The 24,204-nt window shown below is 42.8% G+C and overlaps 1 protein-coding gene across 1 annotated transcript; it reads left to right on the top strand.

Moving 5' to 3' along the window:
- Positions 1-63: 63 nt before the first annotated feature.
- On the top strand, positions 64-23,848 carry LOC145353711 (sialic acid-binding Ig-like lectin 13). The gene is made up of 6 exons (XM_080204479.1): positions 64-95; positions 6,756-7,012; positions 13,306-13,635; positions 14,327-14,632; positions 18,241-18,507; positions 23,703-23,848. Exons 1-6 carry the CDS (start codon positions 64-66, stop codon positions 23,846-23,848), a joined length of 1,338 nt encoding a protein of 445 aa, XP_080060605.1.
- Positions 23,849-24,204: the final 356 nt, after the last annotated feature.

A 24,204-nucleotide genomic window follows, 5' to 3' on the forward strand; every position in this document is an offset into this window, starting at 1 on the left:
GCACAGTTTGGCAATCTCACTCCCTCTCAGTGTCCGCCACTAGCTGTCTCAGACAGCGACAGCATGGAGCTGGGCAGTAACGTGTTACTCACACAGTTAGTGTGTGCGATGGTGCCAAACTAGTGACAAAAGCTTACCAACTGAGAATGAGCCCTTCATTGTGTACAGATAACAGGACAGGAACAAACATTTTAGACTAGAAAACCAAAAATAGCCCTGCACACAAGCTTCAGCCTGCTATTTCCCACATCTTCCGCTACTTTTCAGTCAATACGCTCTGAATGTGATGTTGTGGTTATTTCTGTAACCGCTGCTTGCAAATAAGTGGCCTTCGCACCTTCAAGATTTTTAGCCAAAACAGCTATCTTAAATGTCAATGGGATGTAAGCATTTTCTCAGTAAATTCTCAGAAAGACCCTGGGAGGGGAGGCTATGGCAGAGTGGTATTGTCACTAGTGGTACTGTCACTCATTGTCTGACTTGGAAATACAGTCACCAAAAGCCAGAACAATGTTCTATTTGAATCCCATTACAGATTCAATAAACTCTGGAATTAAAAATCTAATGGCTATGAAACCATTATTGAAATGCCCTGTTGGGAAGGAAATATGCCACCCTTACCAGGCCTGACTTACATCTGGCTCCAGACCCACAACACCAATGGAATTCACTCTTAACAGTCCTCCTCAAATGACTTGAGCAAACTTAACCCCAAAAATAAAGTGTAAGTCAATGTCCTTTCGGGAAGGAAATCTGCTGTCCTTACCTGGTCTGGCCTACATGTGACTCCAGAGCCACAGCAATGTGGTTGACTCTCAACTGCCCTCGGTCAATTGGGGATGGGCACTAAATGCTGGCCAGCCAGTGTCACCCATGAGCCATGAAGGTATGAAAACAAAATTGTTCCATATCCAATAATGGGATCTGGAGAGAAAGCAATTTGAAGAGGATAATTGTACGGCTGCGGTTAATTGTACTGAATTTCATTTTGTCAAATGTTAGAATTAATATGAGGTCACATTGAAAAGTAGCAGATTAACTGCAGAAAAGTATTTACTGGGAAAATGCTTATGTCCCATTGACAGTTAAGATACCTGTTTTGGCTCAAGACGCTGAAGATGTGAAGATGACTTATTTGCAAGTAGCGGTTACAGAAATAACCACAACATCGCATTCAGAACGCATTGACTGATAAGTAAAGAAAGATGTGGAGACAGCAGGCTGAAGCTTGAGTGCTGGGCTATTTTTGGTTTTCTAGTCTAAAATGTTTGTTCCTGTCCTGTTATCTGTACACAATGAAGGGCTCATTCTCAGTTGGTGAGCTTTTGTCACTAGTCTGGCACCATCGCACCCACTAACTGTGTGAGTAACACATTACTGCCCAGCTCCATGCTGTCGCTGTCTGAGACAGCTAGTGGCGGGCACTGAGAGGGAGTGAGATTGCCAAACTGTGCGAGGTTAAATGGATTCCCAGTGAGGGGGTGCCCAGCAGCTCCGATTCCAGTGTAATCAGCAATGGATTAGCAGCAACTGGAATTCAGCACCAGGTTTTAATCTGAAATCAGTTCCTTCCTACAATAGTGAATATTCTGTAGTGATGGTTATGATGAAGTTTTTTACCCCCATCCTGATGTTTATCCAAGGTACAAGATTCTTTTAATAATTTCCGATTGAGGGTGTATCTGCTTAGTGAATAAGATAAAATATTCATGATCTATAGAGATAAGAATGGTTAATAAAGGATTTGTAAATTAATGTCAAGGCTGTAATGTATCTCATATTGGAAATTCTATTCTATTCAGTATTTTATGAATTTACAGAATTCTGATTTCAATGTGTTTGACTGAAATTTTGCTAGAATTTGAATAGTTTCAATGCGAACTTGCAGACTTGTGATTATTGGTGATGTTTATATAACATAGTGGATGCTTCAAGGGAAATGTAACAGTGCTGAGCTGTAATTTTGGGATTATTTTATTCGGTTTATCATTGGCGAGATCATTATTCATGAAATGTGTATTTGTCAGTTCTCCATAGTTCCCGATGGTCTGTGAAGATTCCCTGGAACGTAACGGCTGTGAGAGGCTCGTGTGCAGGAATCCCGTGTATATTTGATTATCCTGACATTAAATACAAAGTGGAAGTATTAATTCACAATATCAAAAAAACTTAATGTCAGGACTTTTCTTTGATGACTGGTTATCTGGGAGATCCCACTGAATGTTAATGTTTGAGAAAATGTTATTATCCAGCGTGGAGTGAAAGATCCAATAATATCCAAAATTCAATGTTAATAAAATGTTCCCAAGGCAACGACAAGAAACTGAATGAGGGTAAATATAGTTCCCAGGTCGAGGAAACAGACTGGAGTTTAACCAAAAGAGAAAACGCTGGAAAAATCTCAGCAGGTCTGGCGGAATCTGTAAGGAGAGGAAAGAGAGGACGTTTCGAGTCCAGATGATCCTTTGAGCTAAAAGGCATAGCAAGTGGGAGATATTTATCCTGCAGGGGAAGGGAATGAAAGATGAGTCATAGCCATAGAAGCCAGGGGAAAATACTGCTCATAGCTGTTCCCAGAGCGAATAAAGGGAGTGAATGGCCAAGCGGCAGAAAAACTGTAAACTGTGCCAGATGGAGATTTGGAGGCGCGGGGGCGGGGGGTGGGGGGGGGGGTGTGGAGGGAAGAGGAATTGGTCAGAGGTAGAATGTAGAAAAGGTGAGCGGGAGGAAGAAAAAGGGGATGAAGTAGGGGGAAGGAAAGAGTGGGGGAGGCGGTGAGAGAAAAATGAAGAAAGACCATAAAGAAATAAAAGGTAGACAACAGTAACAAATTAAATAAATTGGAATGAAAACAAAGGGGTCAAGGTGGTGTAGAGCAAATCATCTGAAGTTGTTGAATTCGATGTTGAGACTGGGAGGCTGTAAAGTGCTGAGCTGGAAGGTGAAATGTGTTCCTCCAGTTTGTATTGAGCTTCACTGGAACATTGCAGCAAGCCAAGGATAAATGTGGGTATGGAAGCAAATCCTTGGCTTGTTGCAATGTTCCATAGAACCATAGAAAATTACAGCTCAGAAACAGGCCTTTTGGCCCTTCTTGTCTGTGCTGAACCATTTTTTGCTGAGTCCCACCGATCTGCACTTGAACCATATCCCTCCACATCCCTCTCATCCATGAACCTGTCCAAGGTTTTCTTAAATGTTAAAAGTGACCCCGCATTTACCACTTTATCCAGCAGCTCATTCCACACTTCCACCACTCTCTGCGTGAAGAAGCCCCCCCAAATATTCCCTTTAAACTTTTGTCCTTTCACCCTTAACCCATGCCCTCTGGATTTTTTCTCCCCCTGCCTCAGTGGAAAAATCCTGCTTGCACTCACTCTATCCATACCCATCAAAATTTTATACACCTCTATCAAATCTCCCCTCATTCTTCTACGCTCCAGGGAATAAAGTCCTAACCTATTCAATCTCTCTCTGTACCTCAGCTCAATGCACTCACTGGTCAATTCATTGGTTGGAATCTTGGGTAGCTCGAATTTCCTCTGTTCCTGACAGAGAAACTGCGGATCTCAGTCCTGGGGCAGTTGATAGCTGGAAAACCAGCCCAGTTTACCTGTTCACTCACCCAGAGTTGTTCAGCTCCGGAGTTTAAACTGGAGTGGATTGGAGAAGAATCCTCCATTCTGCCAGATGCTCTAACTTCACAACACATCAGGAACAGTTTGGAGGGTTTCTGGACGGTTTCATCAACTTTCTCCTTCACCTCATCACTGGATCAGCATGGGGAATCTCTGACCTGTAATCTCATCATTAGCGATGGGCAGACAACTGTCCAAGAATCTCTGAGACTGGATGCGCAGTGTAGGTATCTGGGCTGGGATTTATTCAATCACCCTGCCAGTAAATCATATCAGAATCTGTCTGCGCCTCGCCTGGAAAACTGAACATTTGTTAAACTGTGATTGCGAGATTTCATTTTAAGTACAGGGACACCAACTGCCACTAAAGTACTGAGTCACCATAATCTGTTTGTAAGGGCTGGAGGTCACTTCTCCCCATTGTCTATCAATCAAACGCTTAGCCATTCCTGGTCCATTATATTATTTCACATTGTCACTGACCACACGGAATGATATTGGTAGTTTAATGGGTTTGCTTCTAACCCACTATTATCCCACAGGTTGCTTGAAGTGGGGATCTTTCGAATGACAGCCTGCTTCCTTAGAAAAACTAAATATTTTGAAAATTGAATCTTGCAAAGGCAAAATTCTTCAGTTTAAAAGCGTACCAAGATTTATTTAAAAAAACATATGAAACTTACATAGACAGACAAGAACATAAAAAAGTGGCCAAAGGGAAATCCTCAAATAGCCAAGTTACAGAATACCACTAAGCCTTCCAAAAATCCCAACCTTGTGACTCTCACCAATTTTTACAGATGCCCCACAGAAAGCATTCTTTCTGGTTGTATCACAGCTTGGTATGGCTCCTGCTCTGGCCAAGGTGCAAGAAACCATAAAAGTTCATGAATGTAGCCCAATCCATCATGCAAATTAGCGTCCTATCCATTGACTCTGTCTACACTTCCTACTGCCTTGGCAAAGCAGTCAGCGTAATTAAGGACCTCACGCACCTGGACATTCTCTCTTCCACCTTCTTCCGTTAGGAAAAAGATACAAAAGTCTGAGGTCACGTACCAACTGACTCAAGAACAGCTTCTTCCCTGCTGCTGTCAGACTTTTGAATGGACTTACCTTGCACTAAGTTGATCTTTCTCTACACCCTAGCGATGACTATAAGACCACATTCTGCAATCTTTCATTTCATTCCCTCGGAACGACATGCTTTCTCTGTGTCGCATGCAAGAAACAATACTTTTCACTGTATGTTAGTATATGTGACAATAATAAATCAGATCAAATCATTCAAAAAAATACTATTGTAGTTTTTTCTTAGTTAAGTCTTTAGTTTATTTCTATTTCATTGTCAAATTGTCATTCTTTATCATGTCAAATATCGTAGTCAATTGCAATATGCCACCCAATATAAGATCGTAAGACATAGGAGCAGAATTAGGCCACTCAGCCCATCGAGTCTCCTCCGCCATTCAATCTTGGCTGATTTTTTTTTCTCATCTCAATTCTCCTGCCTTTTCTCCATAACCCCTGATCCCCTTATTGATTAAGAACCTACCTATCTCTGTCCCGACCTCCACAGCCTTCAGTGCAAAGGGTTCCACAGATTCATCACTCTTTAGTGACATAGTGATGTTTCTATTGGGCTATCCCAATATCCATCAGGCTATGGGCCATATGCTGGCAAATGAGATTAGATGAAGAGGGCATTATGTGCATCAGTGCAGACTCGATGGGCCAAGGGGCCTCTTCTGCATTGTGGGGTTCTCTGATTCTATGATTCTGAATATCTGATTGCCACCTATTTGGCACAATCTGAAGATGCCATTCCTTTCTTTTATTATCTGTGACATAAATTCCAAAGCATCTTGATAATATCAAATCCGAAGCCCTTGGATCTGACATTATCTCAGGCTTGTTAATTATATTCCAAATTCAATGTTGCATTGTTTGTTCTTATACTGAAACACGATGTCAGTATTAAGCAGATCATGAACATTCAAATTCCATCACTGCCACTTCTGCATTTTTAACTAAATGCTTGGAATATTTGCAGTGTTAGCATTTTTACAGAGACACAGACATGTTAAATTCTAACTAATATATTGCTGAAAAGATGTTTTCTTGGTTAAATAAAAATACTTCATAAACAGAGTCATAATATATAATTTCACTTCAAATAAATGCACTCACACAGAATTAAAAACCATTGCTATCCAAAGTTTTTTACAGAATCCTACAGTGCAGAAGAAGGCCATTTGGCCCATCGAGCCCACACCAACAACAATCCCACCCAAGCTCAATCCCCGTAACCCCACATATTTACCATCTTAGTCCCCCTGACACAAAGGGGCAATTTGGTATGGCCAATCCATCTAACCTGCACATCTTTGGGGTGTGGGAGGAAACCCACACAGACATGGACAGAACTCCACACTGAGAGTCAACCAAGGCTGGAATTGAACCCGGGTCCCTGGCGCTGTGAGGCAGTAGTGCTAACCACTGTGCCACCGTGCTGTCAAACCAAGCTGTGGCAGTGAAAGCGCCAAATCCTAACCACTGGACCACCAGGGAGTAAGAATCATTTTATCTCTTCCCTCCCCATCTATTGCTGAAACTAAACTTATGTTATCTTCTTAGCTAAATTACATTTAGCTAAATTGTTCTCAATTCAGAAGCAAACAGTTTTACAACATTAGATAGAGAATAACCTGATTGAATGTTGGTTGTCCTTCGACATTGCTAATCATTGGTACAGTGTGAGTCAGAAAATCAAATGATCATTAGTTTCTGTGTGGATCTGCTAGGGTGTTGGTCTTGATGCTAAAATTGAGTTCTACACCATTGGGAAAGTTAAAAACTCTCAATCTGGAAAGAATGGTCTTTGGACTTAACGGGTTTATTGATTAGACATTCAGCCAGGTAGTTAAACAATTAACTGAAGTGAAGACTTATTTATTTATTAGTGTCACAAGTTGGGTTATATTAACACTACAATTATGTCACTGTGAAAATCCCCAAGTTGTCACTAACCAGTATTCAGTTACACTGAGGAAAAATTGTTTTTTTTAAATTTTAATCTTCATTTTCTTAAAGCACCAACAAACTTGTGTATTTCAGGTGCGCTTTGCAAACCAATCCTCAATTTTTCTACAGTAACAGAGGAAAGAAGTTCATTCTTATTGTATTGCAAAGCTTCGGGGATCCCCCACTCAATGTAACGTTGAGTCGGCATGGGGTAGAGATCAGTAACTCTTCCACCGTGGAGCTGAACCTCTTCATTCACAATGTGAGTTCTGAAGATGAAGGGGAATATTGGTGCGAGGCTGCAAATAATCTGGGCACTGCCAGGAGTTCGACACACATCTCAGTGCAATGTAAGTGATGAGTGAGATACACAGGGACATCAATAATGTCACTCCCATGAATTGCAACGGGTGTGCTGTTCCCCAATGTAAACGCACAGTTACTACAAGGGCCAGTGTCAGGAATATTCCCGGAAAGGGCATGGAAATTGGAGAAAGTGGACCAACTGATGAAATAACCCAACCCGATCATTGGAAATGTATTTCAGATTGAGTGTCAGCTAAATGGTGGGATATGTGGCAAGTACAGATGCAGCAATATGTTCCATCCTCAGCCTCTGGGTGTCTTGTACACCCCAGACTTTAATGACTGGATCATTGCCAGCCAGCACTTTAGTCACTTGGGCGCGAACGTTTTAAATTCCCCATCTTCAGGCATTCTCTCAAGCCACTCTCTTCCTTTGAGATACTGTTTAAAATCAGGCCCTTGCCCTGTTTTGGTTGCCACTGAGACATCTCCTTATGTGGCTGGTCTCAACTTCTGTTTGCAAAGATGCCTCTGGAGTGATTTAAGATGTTTTATTATTCCAATGGCAGTATAGAAATTATTGCTTCCATGACCAATAGGCACCATTGGGCTGGTTTTATGGAATTGTAATCTGATTTTGTAAGTTTCCTTTAAGTTTTGATTTTTTTAATAGTGTCTCGCCAGTGACTGTTACACTTCCCTACCCCCCCATCCTCTCTACCCCGCCATGCAACCCCCCAAGTTTATTTTTGATTATTGGGTTTATTTAAAATGGTATATGCATTATTTTACCCACCTCTGCTCCCACCTCTGGCAACTCAGTCCGGACACTCACCATCCTCTGAGTGAAAAAAATTGCCCCTCTGGACCCTTTTGTATCTCTCCTCTCTCACCTTAAATCTATGCCCTCTAATTTTAGACTCCCCTACCTTTGGGAAAAGGTGTTGACTATCTACCTTAGCTATGCCCCTCATTATTTTATAGGTATCTATAAGAACAACCCTAACCATCCTACCTTCCAGGGAAGAAAATCCCAGTCTATCCAGCCTCTCCTTATAACTCAAACTATCAAGTCCCGTCAGCATCCTAGTAAATCTTTTCTACAGTCTTTCTAGTTTAATAATATTATTTCTCTAATACGGTGAACAGAACTGTAAACTGTGTTCCGAGTGTGGCCTTACCAATGTCTTGTTCAATTTCAACAAAACGACACAACTTAAAAAATGAAATGCACAATCTCAGTTTTACAAATGTTCAGTTTTCCAGGCGAGACTCAGACAGATTCTGATATGATTTACCAGCAGGGTGGTAGAATAAATCCCAGCGCAGATACCTACACTGCACATCCAGTCTCAGAGATTCTTGGATAGTTGTCTGCCCATCGCTACTGATGAGTTTACAGGTCAGGGATTTCCCATGCTGATCCAGTGATGGGGTGAAGGAGAAAGTTGATGAAACCGTCCAGGAACCCTCCAAACTGTTCCTGATGTGTTGTGAAGTTAGAGCATCCAGCAGAATGGGTGATTCTTCTCCAATCCACTCCAGTTTAAACTCTGGAACTGAACAACTCTGGGTGAGTGAGCAGGTAAACTGGGCTGGTTTTCCAGCTATCAACTGTCCTGGATCTGAGATCCGCAGTTTCTCTGTCAGGAACAGGGGAAATTCGAGCTACCCAAGATTCCAACATACAAAGTTGGGCAGCACGGTAGCACAGTGGTTAGCACTGCTGCTTCACAGTTCCAGGGTCCTGGGTTCAACTCCTGGCTCGGGTCACTGTCTGTGTGGAGTTTGCATGTTCTCCTTGTGTCTGTGTGGGTTTCCCCTGGATGCTACAGTTTCCTCTCAAAGATGTGCGGGTTAGGTTGATTGGCCATGCTAAGAAATTGCCCCTTAGTGTCCAGGGATGTGTAGGTTAGACGGATTAGTGGGTATAATATGGGGGTAGGGCCTGGGTGGGATTGTGTTTGGTGCCGACTCAAAGGGCCTCTTTCTGCACCATAGGGTTCTATAAAACCACATGAGAGGAGAGCAAAGCCAGAGAAATAATCACATTAATAAATCAATTATCTGATTATTCCCTCTGGTATCAGCTACAGGTTAAAATCCCTAAATTTCCCCGAGTCAATCAGAACACACTTGTGTTCATTCTGTTAATAATTCTTCTTTCTGAAGAATTTACCAATGAGTGTATCACCTTATTTGTCAGAATTGTCCCTGGATGCCATGGTCCTGACCAAACAGGGTGATAATTAACGGGGAAAACTGGATAAAATAGAAAAATAACCTTCCCACTATGCACCTCACCTAATTGGTTATACACCAGTCTGTTTATTCTACCTGGGAACTATATTTCCCCTCATTCAGTTTCTTGTCCTTGCCTTGGGAACATTTTATTAATATTGAATTCTACTTCCTGAGGGAGCTTTGGACATTATCCATGGATTTTTCACTCCGCACTGGATTTTTTGGACATTAACATTCAGTGAGATCTCCCAGATAACCAATCTTCAAAGCAAGGTTCTGACATTAAGAATTTTTTTGACATTATAAATTAATGTTTCCACTTTGCATTCGATGGTAACACTTTTCGGCCCTGTATCGCGCCAATTCACAGCCAATGGATAACTTGCCTTGAACAAAAAGTTAGGGCTCAGGTTGTGGGACTCTCTTATCCGACTGAAACGTGGGTTCAAATCCCACTGCCGAGGCTGAGTACATTAGGGCAGCGACACTTCATTAGCGATGAATCTGTTTGGAACGACCTCAGCTCATGAAAGGTGCTATTTAAATGCAAGACACACTCCTACCTTCATTAAACGGAAGCTCGGGGTCGGGGCGGGGGTCCGGAATTAGCGAGGGAATTCCTCTCATGTGCTGACTGTGTGTGTCCCTCTGCCCATTCAGAGTGTGAATCCACACTCAATGTTCAGTCCCTATTAAGGGTTGTATTTTGTTGTTGTTCTGTACAGTTCCAAACCTTTTCCCAAGTTACACTTAGTAAGTGGACAGCGGGGGGAATTTCTGCGGGTTTGGGATGTCAGTAACCTGTTTGAGTTCAGATCAATAATATCACACACACCTGGATATGGTTCACTGTACCAGCCCTGGAGCTGAAGCCTTTAACATTCGCCAACAGTAACAGCACACAATGATACCCTCTCACTGAGAAAGCGGAATATAAACTCCTCACAAATGAATGGAAAACCTACCCAGAATTGAGAGGAAGTGATCATCTTCACTCTGATAAAATAATCCCCTTCATCTCCGCTCCTGAAGTCCTTTATTAATAAGGAGCACTGTTTCTTTGTCACCTTCCCCTTCAGCTCAATCCTCCCTCTATATCCCGGGTCTGCTGTCTCTGGCTTTGCGGAATCATAGATAACAGTGCCTGCAGGGATACGAGGATCAGATTCCCCCTTCAACCACTGAATCTGCGGATTGCTGAATCTGTCAGGATAATCAAATGTACACGGGATTTCTGCACACGAGCCTCTCACAGCCGTCACATTCCAGGGAATCCTCACAGACCATCGGGAACTATGGAGAACTGATAAATATCCATTTCAGTAAATCATGATCTCGCCAATGATAAACCGAATAAAATAACCCAAAATTACAGCTCAGCACTGTTACATTTCCCTTGAAGCATCCACTGTGTTATATAAACACCGCCAATAATTACAACTCTGCAAGTTCCCTTTGAAACTATCCAAATTCTAGTAAATATTTCAAACACATTGAAGTCAGAATTCTGTGAATTCAGCAAAATACAGAATAGAATTTCCAATATGAGATGCATTATTTTGTTATTTTATTCACTAGACGGATACACCCTCAATCGGAAATTATTAAAAGAATCTTGTACCTTGGATAAACATCAGGATGAGGGGAACACACTTCATCATAACCAGGACTACAGAATATTCACCATTGTAGGAAGGAACTGATTTCAGATTAAAACCTGGTGCTGAATTCCAGTCGCTGCTAATCCATTGCTGATCGATTACACTGGAATCGGAGCTGCTGGGCACCCCCTCACTGGGAATCCATTTAACCTCGCACAGTTTGGCAATCTCACTCCCTCTCAGTGTCCGCCACTAGCTGTCTCAGACAGCGACAGCATGGAGCTGGGCAGTAATGTGTTACTCACACAGTTAGTGGGTTCGGTGGTGCCAGACTAGTGACAAAAGCTCACCAACTGAGAATGAGCCCTTCATTGTGTACAGATAACAGGACAGGAACCAAGACTTTAGACTTCAAAGCCAAAAATAGCCCAGCACACAAGCTTCAGCCCGCTATCTCCACATCTTTACTTTTCTCTCGATACGGTCTGAATGCAATGTTGTGGTTATTTCTCTAACCGCTGCTTACAAATAAGTCGCTTTGGCACCTTCAAGGTTTTAAACCCAAACAGGTATCTTAAATGTCAATGGCACGTAAGCATTTTCTCTCAGTAAATACTCGGAAAGACCAAAAGGGAGGAGGCGATGGAGTGTGACGACTTGGGGGTTTTCACAGTAACTTCATTCGAATGTTAATGTATGCCTACTTGTGACACTAATGATTAAACAGTAACTTTTAACTTTAATCCCTGGTGAGGAACCCAGACATTGAGTATTTCTCTCCCATTAAACAAGCACAGGAGAATCGCTGTCAAATAAACCTGACCTGGATATAGTTAATTCCGTCCATGCTATCTAGAATTTGTTTATCGGATCGAAAGAAACAGAGAAATTAGCAGCATTTGTGTCTCCGTGTCTGCCAGGATTTCCTCCGGGTGCTCCGGTTTCCCCCCACACTCTGAGAGAGTGCCGGTTAGATGCATTGACCCTCAACAGGCGCCGGAGTGTGGCGACTAGGGGATTTTCACAGTAACTACATTTGCAGAGATAATGTAAGCCTTACTTGTGACGAATAAATGAACTATTACTGCCTGGACTGACTATTAATAAACAGTTTCACGTTAGTAAACACATTCCACTGTCTCCATTTGTGGAAATCAACCAAAAACGTAACCCCCAAAATAAAGCACAACTCAATGTCCTTTAGGGAAGGAAATCTGCTGTCCTTACCTGGTCTGGCCTACGTGTGACTCCAGAGCCACAGCGAAGTTGTTAACTTTCAGCTGCCCTCAGTCAATTGGGGATTAACACTACATGCTGGCCAGCCAGTGTCACCCACGTCCCATGAAGGAATGAAAAATGGTTCCATATCCAACATTGGGATCTGGAGAAAAAACAATTTGAAGAGAATTCTTGTACGCCTGGGATTAATTCGACCAAATATCATTTTGTCAAATGTTAGAATTAACATGAGGTCACATCGAAAAGTAACAGTTCAACTGCGGAAGAGTATTGACTGAGAAAATGCTTACGTCCCATTGACGTTTAAGATACCTGTTTTGGCTCAAAATGTTGAAGGTGTGAAATGCTGAATGCTGAAGATTTGCAAGCGGCGGTTACAGAAATAACCACATCACATTCAGAGCGCATTGACTGATAAGTAGATAAAGATGTGGAGATAGCGGGCTGAAGCTTGTGTGCTGGGCTATTTTTGGCATTGAAGTCTAAAGTCTTGGTTCCTGTCCTGTTGTCTGTACACAATGAAGGGATCATTCTCAGTTGGTGAGCTTTTGTCACTAGTCTGACACCATCTCACCCACTAACTGTGTGAGTAACACATTACTGCCCAGCTCCATGCTGTCGCTGTCTGAGACAGCTCGTGGCGGTCACCGAGAGGGAGTGAGATTGCCAAACTGTGCGAGGTTAAATGGATTCCCAGTGAGGGGGTGCCCAGCAGCTCCGATTCCAGTGTAATCGATCAGCAATGGATTAGCAGCGACTGGAATTCAGCACCAGGTTTTAATCTGAAATCAGTTCCTTCTTCCAATGGTGAATATTCTGTAGTGATGGTTATGATGAAGTGTGTTCCCCTCATCCTGATGTTTATCCAAGGTACAAGATTCTCTTAATAATTTCCGATTGAGCGTGTATCCGTCTAGTGAATAAAATAACATATTCATGACCTATAGAGATAAGAATGGTGAAAAGAAGATTTGTAAATTAATGTTGAGGCTGTATACATTTCATATTGGAAATTCTATTCTGTATTTTACTGAATTCACAGAATTCTGACTTCACTGTGTTTGAATGAAATATTTACTAGAATTTGAATAGTTTCAATGGGAACTTGCAGAGTTGTAGTTATTGGTGGTTTATATAATATAGCGGATGCTTCAAGGGAAATGTAACAGTGCTGAGCTGTAATTTTGGGATTATTTTATTCGGTTTATCATTGGCGAAATCATTATTTACTGAAATTGATTTTTGTTTATCAGTTCTCCATAGTTCCCGATGGTCTGTGAAGATTCCCTGGAAAGTGACGGCTGTGATAGGCTCGTGTGCAGAAATCCCGTGTACGTTTGATTATCCTGACACTTACAGCAATCCGCGGATTCAGTGGCTGAAGCGGGGTTCTGATCCTCGTACCCCTGGTTCTGTTATCTATGATTCCGCAAAGCCAGAGACAGCAGCCCCGGGGTATAGAGGGAGAATTGAGCTGAAGGGGAAGGTGACAGAGAAACAGTGCTCCTTATTAATAAAGGACATCAGGGGCGGAGATGAAGGGGATTATTATATCAGAGTGAAGATGATCACTCCCTGGAATGGTACAGAAGATCACCTTCAGAATAATCACGTCTCTCTCTCAATTCTGGGTAGGTTTTCCATTCATTTGTGAGGAGTTTATATTCCGCTTTCTCAGTGAGAGGGTATCATTGTGTGCTGTTACTGTTGGCGAATGTTAAAGTCTTCAGCTCCAGGGCTGGTACAGTGAACCATATCCAGGTGTGCGTCATGTTATTGACCTGAACTCAAACAGGTTACTGACATCCCAAACCCGCAGAAATTCCCCCCGCTGTCCACTTACTAAGTGTAACTTGGGAAAAGGTTTGGAACTGTACAGAACAGCAACAAAATACAACCCTTAATAGGGACTGAACATTGAGCGTGGATTCACACTCTGAATGGACGGATGGACACACGGTCAGTACATGGGAGAAATCCAGTCGTTAATATCCCTCCGTTTAATGAAGGCAGAAGTGTGTCCTGCATTTAAATAGCGCCTTTCATGAGCTCAGGTTATTCCAAACAGATTCATCACTGTTTATTATCAGAATGAACACAACTGTGTTCCGATTGACTTGGGCGAGTTTAGGGATTTTAACCTATAGCCAATAACAAAGAGAATAATCAGATAATCGACTTAATAATGTGATTATTTCTCAGACTTTGCTCTCCTCTCATTTAGTTTTGTGAGTTGGAATCTTGGATAACTCGAATTTCTTCTGTTCCTGACAGAGAAACTGCGGATCTCAGACCCAGGACAGTTGATAGCTGGAAAACCAGCTCAGTTCACCTGCTCACTCACCCAGAGTTGTTCAGCTCCGGAGTTTAAACTGGAGTGGAGTGGAGAAGAATCTCTCAATGTGTCGGGCGCTCTAACTTCACAACACATCAGGAACAGTTTGGAGGGTTCCTGGACGGTTTCATCAACTTTCTCCTTCACCCCATCACTGGACCAGCATGGGAAATCCCTGACCTGTAAACTCATCAGTAGCGATGGGCAGACAACTATCCAAGAATCTCTGAGACTGGATGTGCAGTGTAGGTATCTGTGCTGGGATTTATTCAATCACCCTGCTGGTAAATCATATCAGAATCTGTCTGAGCCTCACCTGGAAATCTGAACATTTGTAAAACTGAGATTGCGAGATTTCATTTTTAAATTGTGACGTGTTATTGAAATTGTACAAGACATTTGTAAGGCCACACTTAGAATACTGATTACAGTTCTCATCACTCTTTACGGAAAAGATGTTATTTAACTAGAAAGAGCGCAGACAAGATAAACCGGGATATTACCGGGACTTGATAATTGAGTTATAAGGAGAGGCTGGACAGACTGAGACTTTTTTTTCCGTGAAGCGTAGGAGGCTGAGGGGTGATTTTGTGGAAGTCTATAAAATAATGAGGGGCACAGATGAGGTAGATAGTCAACATCTTTTCCCAAAGGCAGGGGGGTCTAAAACTAGAGAGTAAAGTTTTAAGGCGAGAGGGAGAGATACAAAAGTGTCCGGAGAGGCAATATTTTCACACAGAGGGTGGTGAGTGTCTGGAACAAGCTGCCAGAGATGGGTACAATTTTGTCTTTTAAAAAGCTTTTAGACAGTTTCATGGGTAAGATGGGTATAGAGGGATACGGGCCAAACGCGGGCAATTGAGAGTAGCTTAGTGGTTAAAGCAACTTAGGCAAGTTGGGCCAAAGGGCCTGTTTCCATGCTGTAAACCTCGATGACTAGGTGGAGATGAAATACTCTGATACCAGCCACTACTAAAATACTGAGCAACCATGACCTATTTGTAAAGACTGGAGGTCGCTTCTCCCCGTTGTCTATCAATCAAACTCTCAGCCATTACTGGTCCATTATATTTAATATTGTCGCTGACACATGGAGTGACATGTGTGGCTCATGGATGTTTGTTTCTTCAGTTGAAGTCAATTTGTTTGTGTCACAGTAGGTTTACATTAACACTGCAATGAACTTACTGTGAAAATCCCCTAGTCGCCACATTCCGGCACCTGTTCGGGTACACTGAGGGAGAATTTAGCTTGGCCAATGCACCTAACCAGCATGTCTTTCAAACTGAGGGAGAAACCCAGAGCACTCAGAGGAAACCCACGCAGACATGGGGAAAACATGCAAACTCCGCACAGAAGTGACCCAAGCCAGGAATCAAACCAGTATCCCTAGTGCTGTGAGGTAGCAGTGCTAACCACTGTGCCATCGTGCCAGCACTATTATCCCACAGTTTGATTAATCACTGATATAGTGTAAGTCAGAAAATCAAATGATCATCAGTTTCTGTGTGGAGCTGCCTGGGGTGTTGGTCTTGAGGCTAAAACTGAGTTCAACTCCGTTGGGAAAGTTAAGAACTCTCAATCTGGGAAGGATGGTCTCTGGGTTGAAAAGTTTATTGATTAGAAGTTCAGTCAGGTAGTTGGACAACTAACTGAAGGAAACATGTCAAGTGAATAGATGGTTAAGTTTAACTTACGCTTTAGCAATTAGACAGCAATATTTTTCCAGTTTATTTAACAAATTCAACACCATATCTAGAAGATATTCTTATTTTCTTGTTTTTTTTTTATTTTAATCTTCATTTTCTTATCGCACCAACAAACTTTTGTGTTTCAGGTGGGCTTTGCAAACCAATCATCAATTCCTCTACAGTAACAGTGGAAGGAAGTTCATTCTTATTGTATTGCAAAGCTCTGGGGATCCCTCCAGTCAATTTAACATTGAGCCGAAATGGGGTAGAGATCAGTAACTCTTCCACCGCGGAGCTGAACCTCTTCATTCACAATGTGAGTTCTGAAGATGAAGGGGAATATTGGTGCGAGGCTGCAAATAATCTGGGCACTGCCAGGAGTTCGACAAACATCTCTGTGCAATGTAAGTGATGAATGAGACCCATCAGATACACACAGGGACATCAATAATGTCACTCCCCTGATTAGTAACGGGTTTGATGTTTCCCAGTGTAAACATACAATTACAACAGGGGCCAGTGTTAGGAATATTCCCAGAAAGGTCAGGGAAATTAAAGAAACAGAGGAATAACCCAACCCGGTCCTTGGAAATGTATTTCTGATTGAGTGTCAGCCGAATGGTGGGATATGAGGCAAGTATAGAGGCAGCAGTTTGTTCCCAGGGGATGGGACTGTGAGGGAGCTCGGCCGATTCCTGCTTTCAACACATGAGGCTTTTTGAGATTCCCCTGGCTGGACCCTGATGTTTGAGGGAGTAACCTGATTGAATGCTGGTGAGGTGTTGCTCAGAACTGACAGATTCCCAAAGCGACTTTGGGATTATACAGAGTGTGTATCCCAGGGATAGTCCATCACCTCTAGGACAGTTTATCTCACAGCTCATTATAAACTTACAACTGGCTTACTGAGTTATTACAGATTAGGAAAATGGCCATGCTGACAAACCATTAACTGGTTTAATGTGATTGATTCATATTAAACACCTGGGACTCCCAGTCCAGCAAAGCCTTATTTTTCGATTAGAAATAACTGTCTTAATTTTAAATCTCTCCATGAGCTCTTCTCTCCGTATCTCTATAACCTCCCACAGCCCCAGAAACCTCCGAGTCTCCACCCTCCCCAACCTCTGGGTCTCTTGTACACCCCAGACTTTAATGACTAGATCATTGCTGACTAGGACTTCAGCAGCTTGGGCGCGAATGTTTTAAATTCCCCATCCCAGACATTCTCTTGAGCTACTCTCCTCCTTTGAGGTGCCGTTTAAAATCAGCTTTGTGTTTGTCTAAAAGAAATCTTCTTATGTGACTGGTCTTAATTTCTGTTTGCTAATATGCCTCTGGAGTGACTTATGGGCTGGAATTTTACCACCTCGCTGGCCCCGGAATTGGGTGGGCGAGGTTCGCAGAATGGAATTCTCCACTGGCCTCGTGCGGGATTTAATCTGCTCGCCCGAGCGAGGTCATAAAATCCCAGCAGTGATGTTTAATTATTCCCGTCAGTATATAAATTATTCTTTCTATGACCAATAAGCATTGTTAGGGCTGGGTGCATCATCAATCCTGGGTTGTAGATTTTAATTTGATTTTAATATTTGGTTTTTTTTGTCACAGTGCCCTCACCACCCTCAGGGGCTCTCTCACCCCTGCCATGCTACACCCTCATTAATTTATCTTTGATTATTGTTTTTAATTAAAAGGGTAAAATATTGTTAGTGACAACCCTTTCATTACATTTGTTGGTCATTAGCATAAGTTCAGAGAATCATAAGCTCCCTACAGTGCAGTCGGAGGCCATTGGGCCCATCAAGTCTACATTGACAACTATCCCACCATCTATCCCCGTAACCGCCACATATTTACCCTTCTAATCCCCCAAACACTAAGGGGCAATTGAGCATGGCCAATCCACCTAATGCATACATCTTTGGAATGTGGGAGGAAACTGGAGCACTCGGAGGAAATCCACGCAGATACAGGGAGAAATGTGCAGACTCCACACACACAGTGACCCAGCGCCGGAATTGAACCCAGGTCCCTGGCGCTGTGAGGCAGCAGTACTAACCATTGTGCCGCCGTGCTGGCCTTAGTCGGATAGATTTATAAAATAAAACTGAATGAGTGAAAGATTCTTAAATTCAACCCTCTCTTTTAATTCTCTATAGATAGACCCACAATAGTATCAGGTTCGAAGTGCACCAGTTTGGAGAATGAGGTTTACTGTATCTGCCGTGTCAAAGCCAATCCCGCAGCAAACATCACATGGAACCTCGGTGGGAGCTACATCACTGGGAATGTTTCAGAGATTGCACTCCACTTGTGGCAGAGTTCCCTGAGACTGACTCACCCGACTGGATCTGAAAATCTGATCTTGTGTATGGCAGAGAATGAGCACGGTATCAGTGTGAGGGAATACCAGCTCCACTCACCAGGTACATTCTGAAATATCCTCACTCTAGCATGTTAGTAAGTTTTTTAATACGCAAATGATTAAGCAGGCAAATGGCATGCAGGGTTTTATTGCAAGAGGAATGAAATGTAGAAGTAGGAATCAAAAACAGAAAAACCCTGTAAAATCTCAGCAGGCCTGACAGCATCTATACGGAGAGAATAGAACCAACAGTCCGAGTCTAGATGACCCTTCGTCAGCGCCTTCGATAGAAGAAGTGATGTTGAGGAAGTTGAGGGGGTTGAGCTATGAGGAGAGGCTGGATAAACTGGGCTTGTACTCGTTAGAGTTTAGAAGAATGAGAGGAGATCTCATTGAGACGTATAAGATGATGAATAGGATGGATAGGATAGAGGTGGAAAGACTCTTCCCGCTCAAAAAAGACAATAGGACTAGGGGGCACAGCCTCAAGATAAAGGGGGGGCGGTTTAGAACGGAGTTGAGGAGGAACTTCTTCACTCAAAGGGTGGTGAATCTCTGGAATTCTCTGCCCGTTGAAGTGGTGGAGGCTGCCTCGCTAAATATTTTTAAGACGCGGGTTGATGGGTTTTTGATAGGAGAGGGGATTAAGGGTTATGGGGAGAGGGCGGGAAAGTGGAACTGAGCCACGACAGATCAGCCATGATCTTATTGAATGGCGGGGCAGGCTCGAAGGGCTGGATGGCCTACTCCTGCTCCTATTTCTTATGTTCTTATGTTTTGCTGCAGTTATACAGGGGGGTGCTAAGACCACATCTGGCGCACTGCGTACAGTTTTTGTGTCATTTGCAAAAGGATATAATTACCTTCAAAGCAATACGGAGAAGGTTCACTCCGTTGATTCCAGGGTTCCAGGGATTATCCAATGAGAAAGGTTGTGTAGGTTGGCCTTGTACTCTATGGAGTTAAGAAGAATTGGGAGGCAGATCAGGCTTGAGGGGCTGAATAGCCTATTTCTTCTCCTGTTTGGTATGTTGGGGCAGCACGGTAGCACAGTAGTTAGCACTGCTGCTTCACAGCTCCAGGATGAAGCTTCGATTCCCAGCTGGGGTCACTGTCTGTGTGGAGGTTGCACATTCTCCTCGTGTCGGCGTGGGTTTCCCCCAGGTGCTCCAGTTTCCCCCCCAACAGTCCAAAGATGTGCGGGTTAGGTTGATTGGCTGTGCTAAAATTGCCCGTTAATATTCTGAGATGCATAGGTTAGAGGGATTAGCGGGTAAATATGTGGGTATATGGGGTTAGGCCTGGGTGGGATTGGGTCACTGTCTGTGTGGAGTTTGCACATTTCTCCCTGTGCCTGCGTGGGTTTCATCCGAGTGCTCCAGTTCCCTCACACTCCAAAGATGTATGCATTAGGTGGATTGGCCATGCTCAATTGCCCCTTAGTGTTCGGGGGATTAGAAGGGTAAATATGTGGGCATAACGGGGATAGATGGTGGGATAGTTGTCAATGCAGACTTGATGGGCCTAATGGCCTCCTTCTGCACTGTAGGGATCCTATGATTCTATGAACTTATGCTAACGACCAACAAATGTAATGAACAATATTTTAATTAAAAACAATAATCAAAGATAAAGTAATGAGAGGGTAGCATGGCAGGGGTGAGAGAGCTCCTGAGGGTGGTGAGGGCACTGTGACAAAAAAATCAAAACATTAAAATCAAATTAAAATCTACAACCCAGGATGGATGATGCACCCAGCCCTAACAATGCCGATTGGTCCTAGAAAGGATAATTTATATATTGACAGGGGAATAACTAAACATCACTGCCGGGCTTTTATGACCTCGCTCGGGTGAGCAGATTAAATCCCGCACGAGGCCAGTGGAGAATTCCATTCTGCGAACCTTGATCTAAAAATCTGATCTTGTGTATGGCAGAGAATGAGCACAGTGTCAGTGTGAGGGAATACCAGCTGGATTTACCAGAATATCTTGAACAGAAGCAAATACAGATTGTTCCCTCACTGACAAATGTGTTGGGGTTTTCAAATTGCCAAGATGGAAATAGCAAAATAATCTTTGACATTATACTGAGTCCATTGTCAATTTGAGCAGACTCAGTGTCCATTCCATGTCTGGGTCAGTGTCTCACTGAAACGAGGTTCAGTGTATTCTCCGATTTTGGCAAAATCAGGATTAATTAATGTAAAAGCATCTCGCTCATAGAATCTTTACAGTGCAGTGCACTAAGGGGCAATTTAGCGTGGCCAATCCACCTAAGCTGCACAACTTTGGTGTGTGGGAGGAAACCCACACAGACACGGGGAGAACATGCAAACTCCACACGTAACCCAAGCTGGGAATTGAACCCAGGTCCCTGGTGCTGTGAGGCAGCAGTGCTAACCGCTGTGCTACCGTACGTCCCAGTATTCATTTTTGAATATCTAATCAGTTAGGCCGGAATGTCCCTGTTCTGCCCGCTGTGGGAATCGTACCGAGTATGGGGTAGATCAGGCAAAGGTCCATTGATATTGGGTGGGATTTTCCAGTTTTGGGGTGGGTGTGGCTGGAAAATCCGACCTTTAAAGTAGAATGTGGATGTGTTCTCCATACCCGGGTTCTACCTAGAGATAGAATCCAAATGACAATGTTAATCTCACCTTGTGGAGTTAGGTATCACCCTGGTTGTGTATATGTTGCTCTGTGTGTTTGGTTCTGGGTAATTGTGTTCGGGACTGATGTTACAGTTTGCAAAGCAGTTTGGTTGCATTGGGAGATTCGTGACTTGCTGGGCAGACTTTGGCCGGAATTTTACCGACATTCCAGTCCCGATTCCGGGGCGTGGGCTCGGCTCGGAGAACGGCATTCTCCATTGGCCTTGGGCGGGATTGTGCGAAACTTGGGTGGACGTCCCGGTAAAATTCCGCCCTTAGGGATGTGAGTGACATTGTGCCGCACTTTCCAATTAGCTTTAACATTATTTCAGTTCAACATGGATTTAATTATTTGTGTTCAACTTAAAGGGCGTGATTTTCCAGGTTTGCTCACGCTAAGACTGGAAAATCCTGCCCAAGATCAACAGTTTGCAACCCCCCCAACTATGATTCCTAAAGTACGGGAGAATTCTGCCCAAAATGTTAATTTCAGCTTAACACGAGACACAAAGGCCTGAAGATGTGTGAAATCCAGTTTCGATTCTTATAAAGAGTTTAAACGCTACCCTCTATTTACTGAAGTGAAGGATTCCCAATGCATTGTTAAACCACTTCAGGAGGGTTGTATAAAAATTGTAAAATCCTGAGTTTTAGGATTGAATAACTATATACTTTAACAATAATTATATATTTATGTTAACATACTTTTTAAATTCATTCATGGGATGTGGGCATTGCTGGCTGGGCCAGCATTTATTGCCCATCCCTAATTGCCCCATTTCCGAGGACATTTGAGAGTTAACCACATTATTGTGGCTCTGGAGTCACATGTAGGCCAGACCAGGTAAGGACAATAGATTTCCTTCCCTAAAGGGCCATTAGTGAAGTAGATTTTTGTTTTACAACAATCAGCACAGTCATCATTTAATTCCAGAATCCTATTGCTGTGGTGGGATTTGAACCCGGGTCCCCAGTCCATTACCCTGGATTACTAGTCCAGGGAAAATACCAGCATTTTCCAGAGAATACCGGCTCCACTCACCAGGTACATCCTGAAATATCCTCACCCTCGCATGTTAGTATGTTTTTTAATATGCAAATGATTAAGCAGGCAAATGGAATGCAGTGTTTTATTGCAAGGGGAATGGAATGTAGAAGTAGGGATCAAAAACAGAAAATGCTGTAAAATCTCAGCAGGCCTGACAGAATCTATACGGAGAGAATAGAGCCAACAGTCCAAGGCTAGATGACCCTTCGTCAGCGCCTTCGATAGAAGAAGGGATGTTTTGCTGCAGTTAGAATCACAGATTCTGTGAATCCCTACAGTGTAGGAGAAGGTCTTTTGGTCCATCGAGCCCATATCAACAGCAATCCCACCATGAGCAAGGCCTTGAGATGTTTTGTCTCAAGGCTATTTGTGTATATTTTGTCCAGCGCAATCTTCACGTCCGCATGGTGTGGGATGTGAGCTGCTGTTAGGATAACGGAGGTGAAATCCCTCAGAAGGTATTGGGGGGGACATTTTAGTGTCAGGTATGGGGAGAAAAACTTGTCAGTGCTACTACATCTCGACACCACAAGGTTTTGATTAGGAGGCAGACCCCACCTCCCCTCGCCTTGCCTGAGACTGCTCATGACCTCTTCAGTCAATTTTTCATCACCTTGTTTGTGAGAACTGATGGGTGTTAGCATTAAACAGGCGATGTAGCAATCTTTAACAACTGGTTGTGACAGTAATGAATGTATTTTTTCTCTGAGTGAAAGGCGTTAAATAATCTCTGTATGTGACGTTGTAACCTTCTTTGCTTTCTTAAAAATATATTTGCATCATGCAAAACCTGAACAACAGATTACAAAACATTTCCAATTATTATTACTGTAAAGTACGGTGATATTTACATTTTCTCCAGAGACCAAGATGTACGCTGAGCTGCTTCAGTTCAGTAATGAGGACATTACATAGCTTTCAATATTTTCATTACAGGGTTTGTACATTCTTTACAAACTATATACATTGGCCATGTGGCAACTTAAGTGTTTCAATAAAGTTGCACACATTTAATAATATAGGTAGTCCGAGGGGTTTTACCCAGTTACTAGCCCCTTGGTCTACATTGGCTGAAAGGCCTTATACTGTGGCCTTTCCCCATTGCACCTTGTCTATTATACCTGCTTGTCCTCCTTGTTCAAGGGCAATGCTAACCTACTTTGCATCGTTCCAATTTTAATCCTCAGCTCAAGTTCTGAGGACCCAGATTCGAATCCCTCCACAGCAGATGGAGTAATTTGAATTCAATAAAAAAATATCTTGGATTAAGAATCTACTAATGACCATGAAACCATTGTCGATTGCTGGAAAGATCCATCTGGTTGACTAATGTCCTTTAGGAAAGGAAATTTGCTGTCCTTACCCGGTCTGGCCTACATGTGACTCCAGGGTCACAGCAACTTGGTTGACTTTCAACTGCCGTCCAAGGGCGACTAGGGACAGACAATAAATGCTGGCCAGCCGGTGACACCCACATCCTATGAATGAATAAAAAGAATAGTGTATGTATGTACTGCTGAAGCTTCATTGTAATATTGTCTTTTGATTATTTCAGGGTCATTTTGGGATTTTATCTTCCCAATAAGAGTAGCCGTCGCAATTGTCATCTCCTTTGCCCTGGTTGTCTTGGTGATCATGGACATGAATTCACACAGGTATAAAAGGTATCAAACCCCGTGGCAGCAACAGACAGATTCCTAAAGACTGTGCGATCAGGATTTAAACATCTGGGACTCTGTTACTTGAAATAATTTAGACATGGTTAGCACTGGTCCTGAGTCGTAATGAAGAGATGTGGAAGGGAGGGTTCTGTGAATTTAAGTGCTTCACGAGGAAATTAGGGGGCTATTGTATCTACACACACAGACAAACACACACACGTACACACACAGACATATACACAAACACACACACTTATACACACAGAAATATACTCAAACACACACCCACACAGAAATATATACTCAAACACACACACACAGAAATATACTCAAACACACACATCCACACACAGATATATACTCAAACACACATATATACTCAAACACACACACATC

Source organism: Carcharhinus amblyrhynchos, chromosome 16 (assembly GCF_965287045.1).
Source record: "Carcharhinus amblyrhynchos chromosome 16, sCarAmb.v2.hapA, whole genome shotgun sequence".
Taxonomy (NCBI): Eukaryota; Metazoa; Chordata; class Chondrichthyes; order Carcharhiniformes; family Carcharhinidae; genus Carcharhinus; species Carcharhinus amblyrhynchos.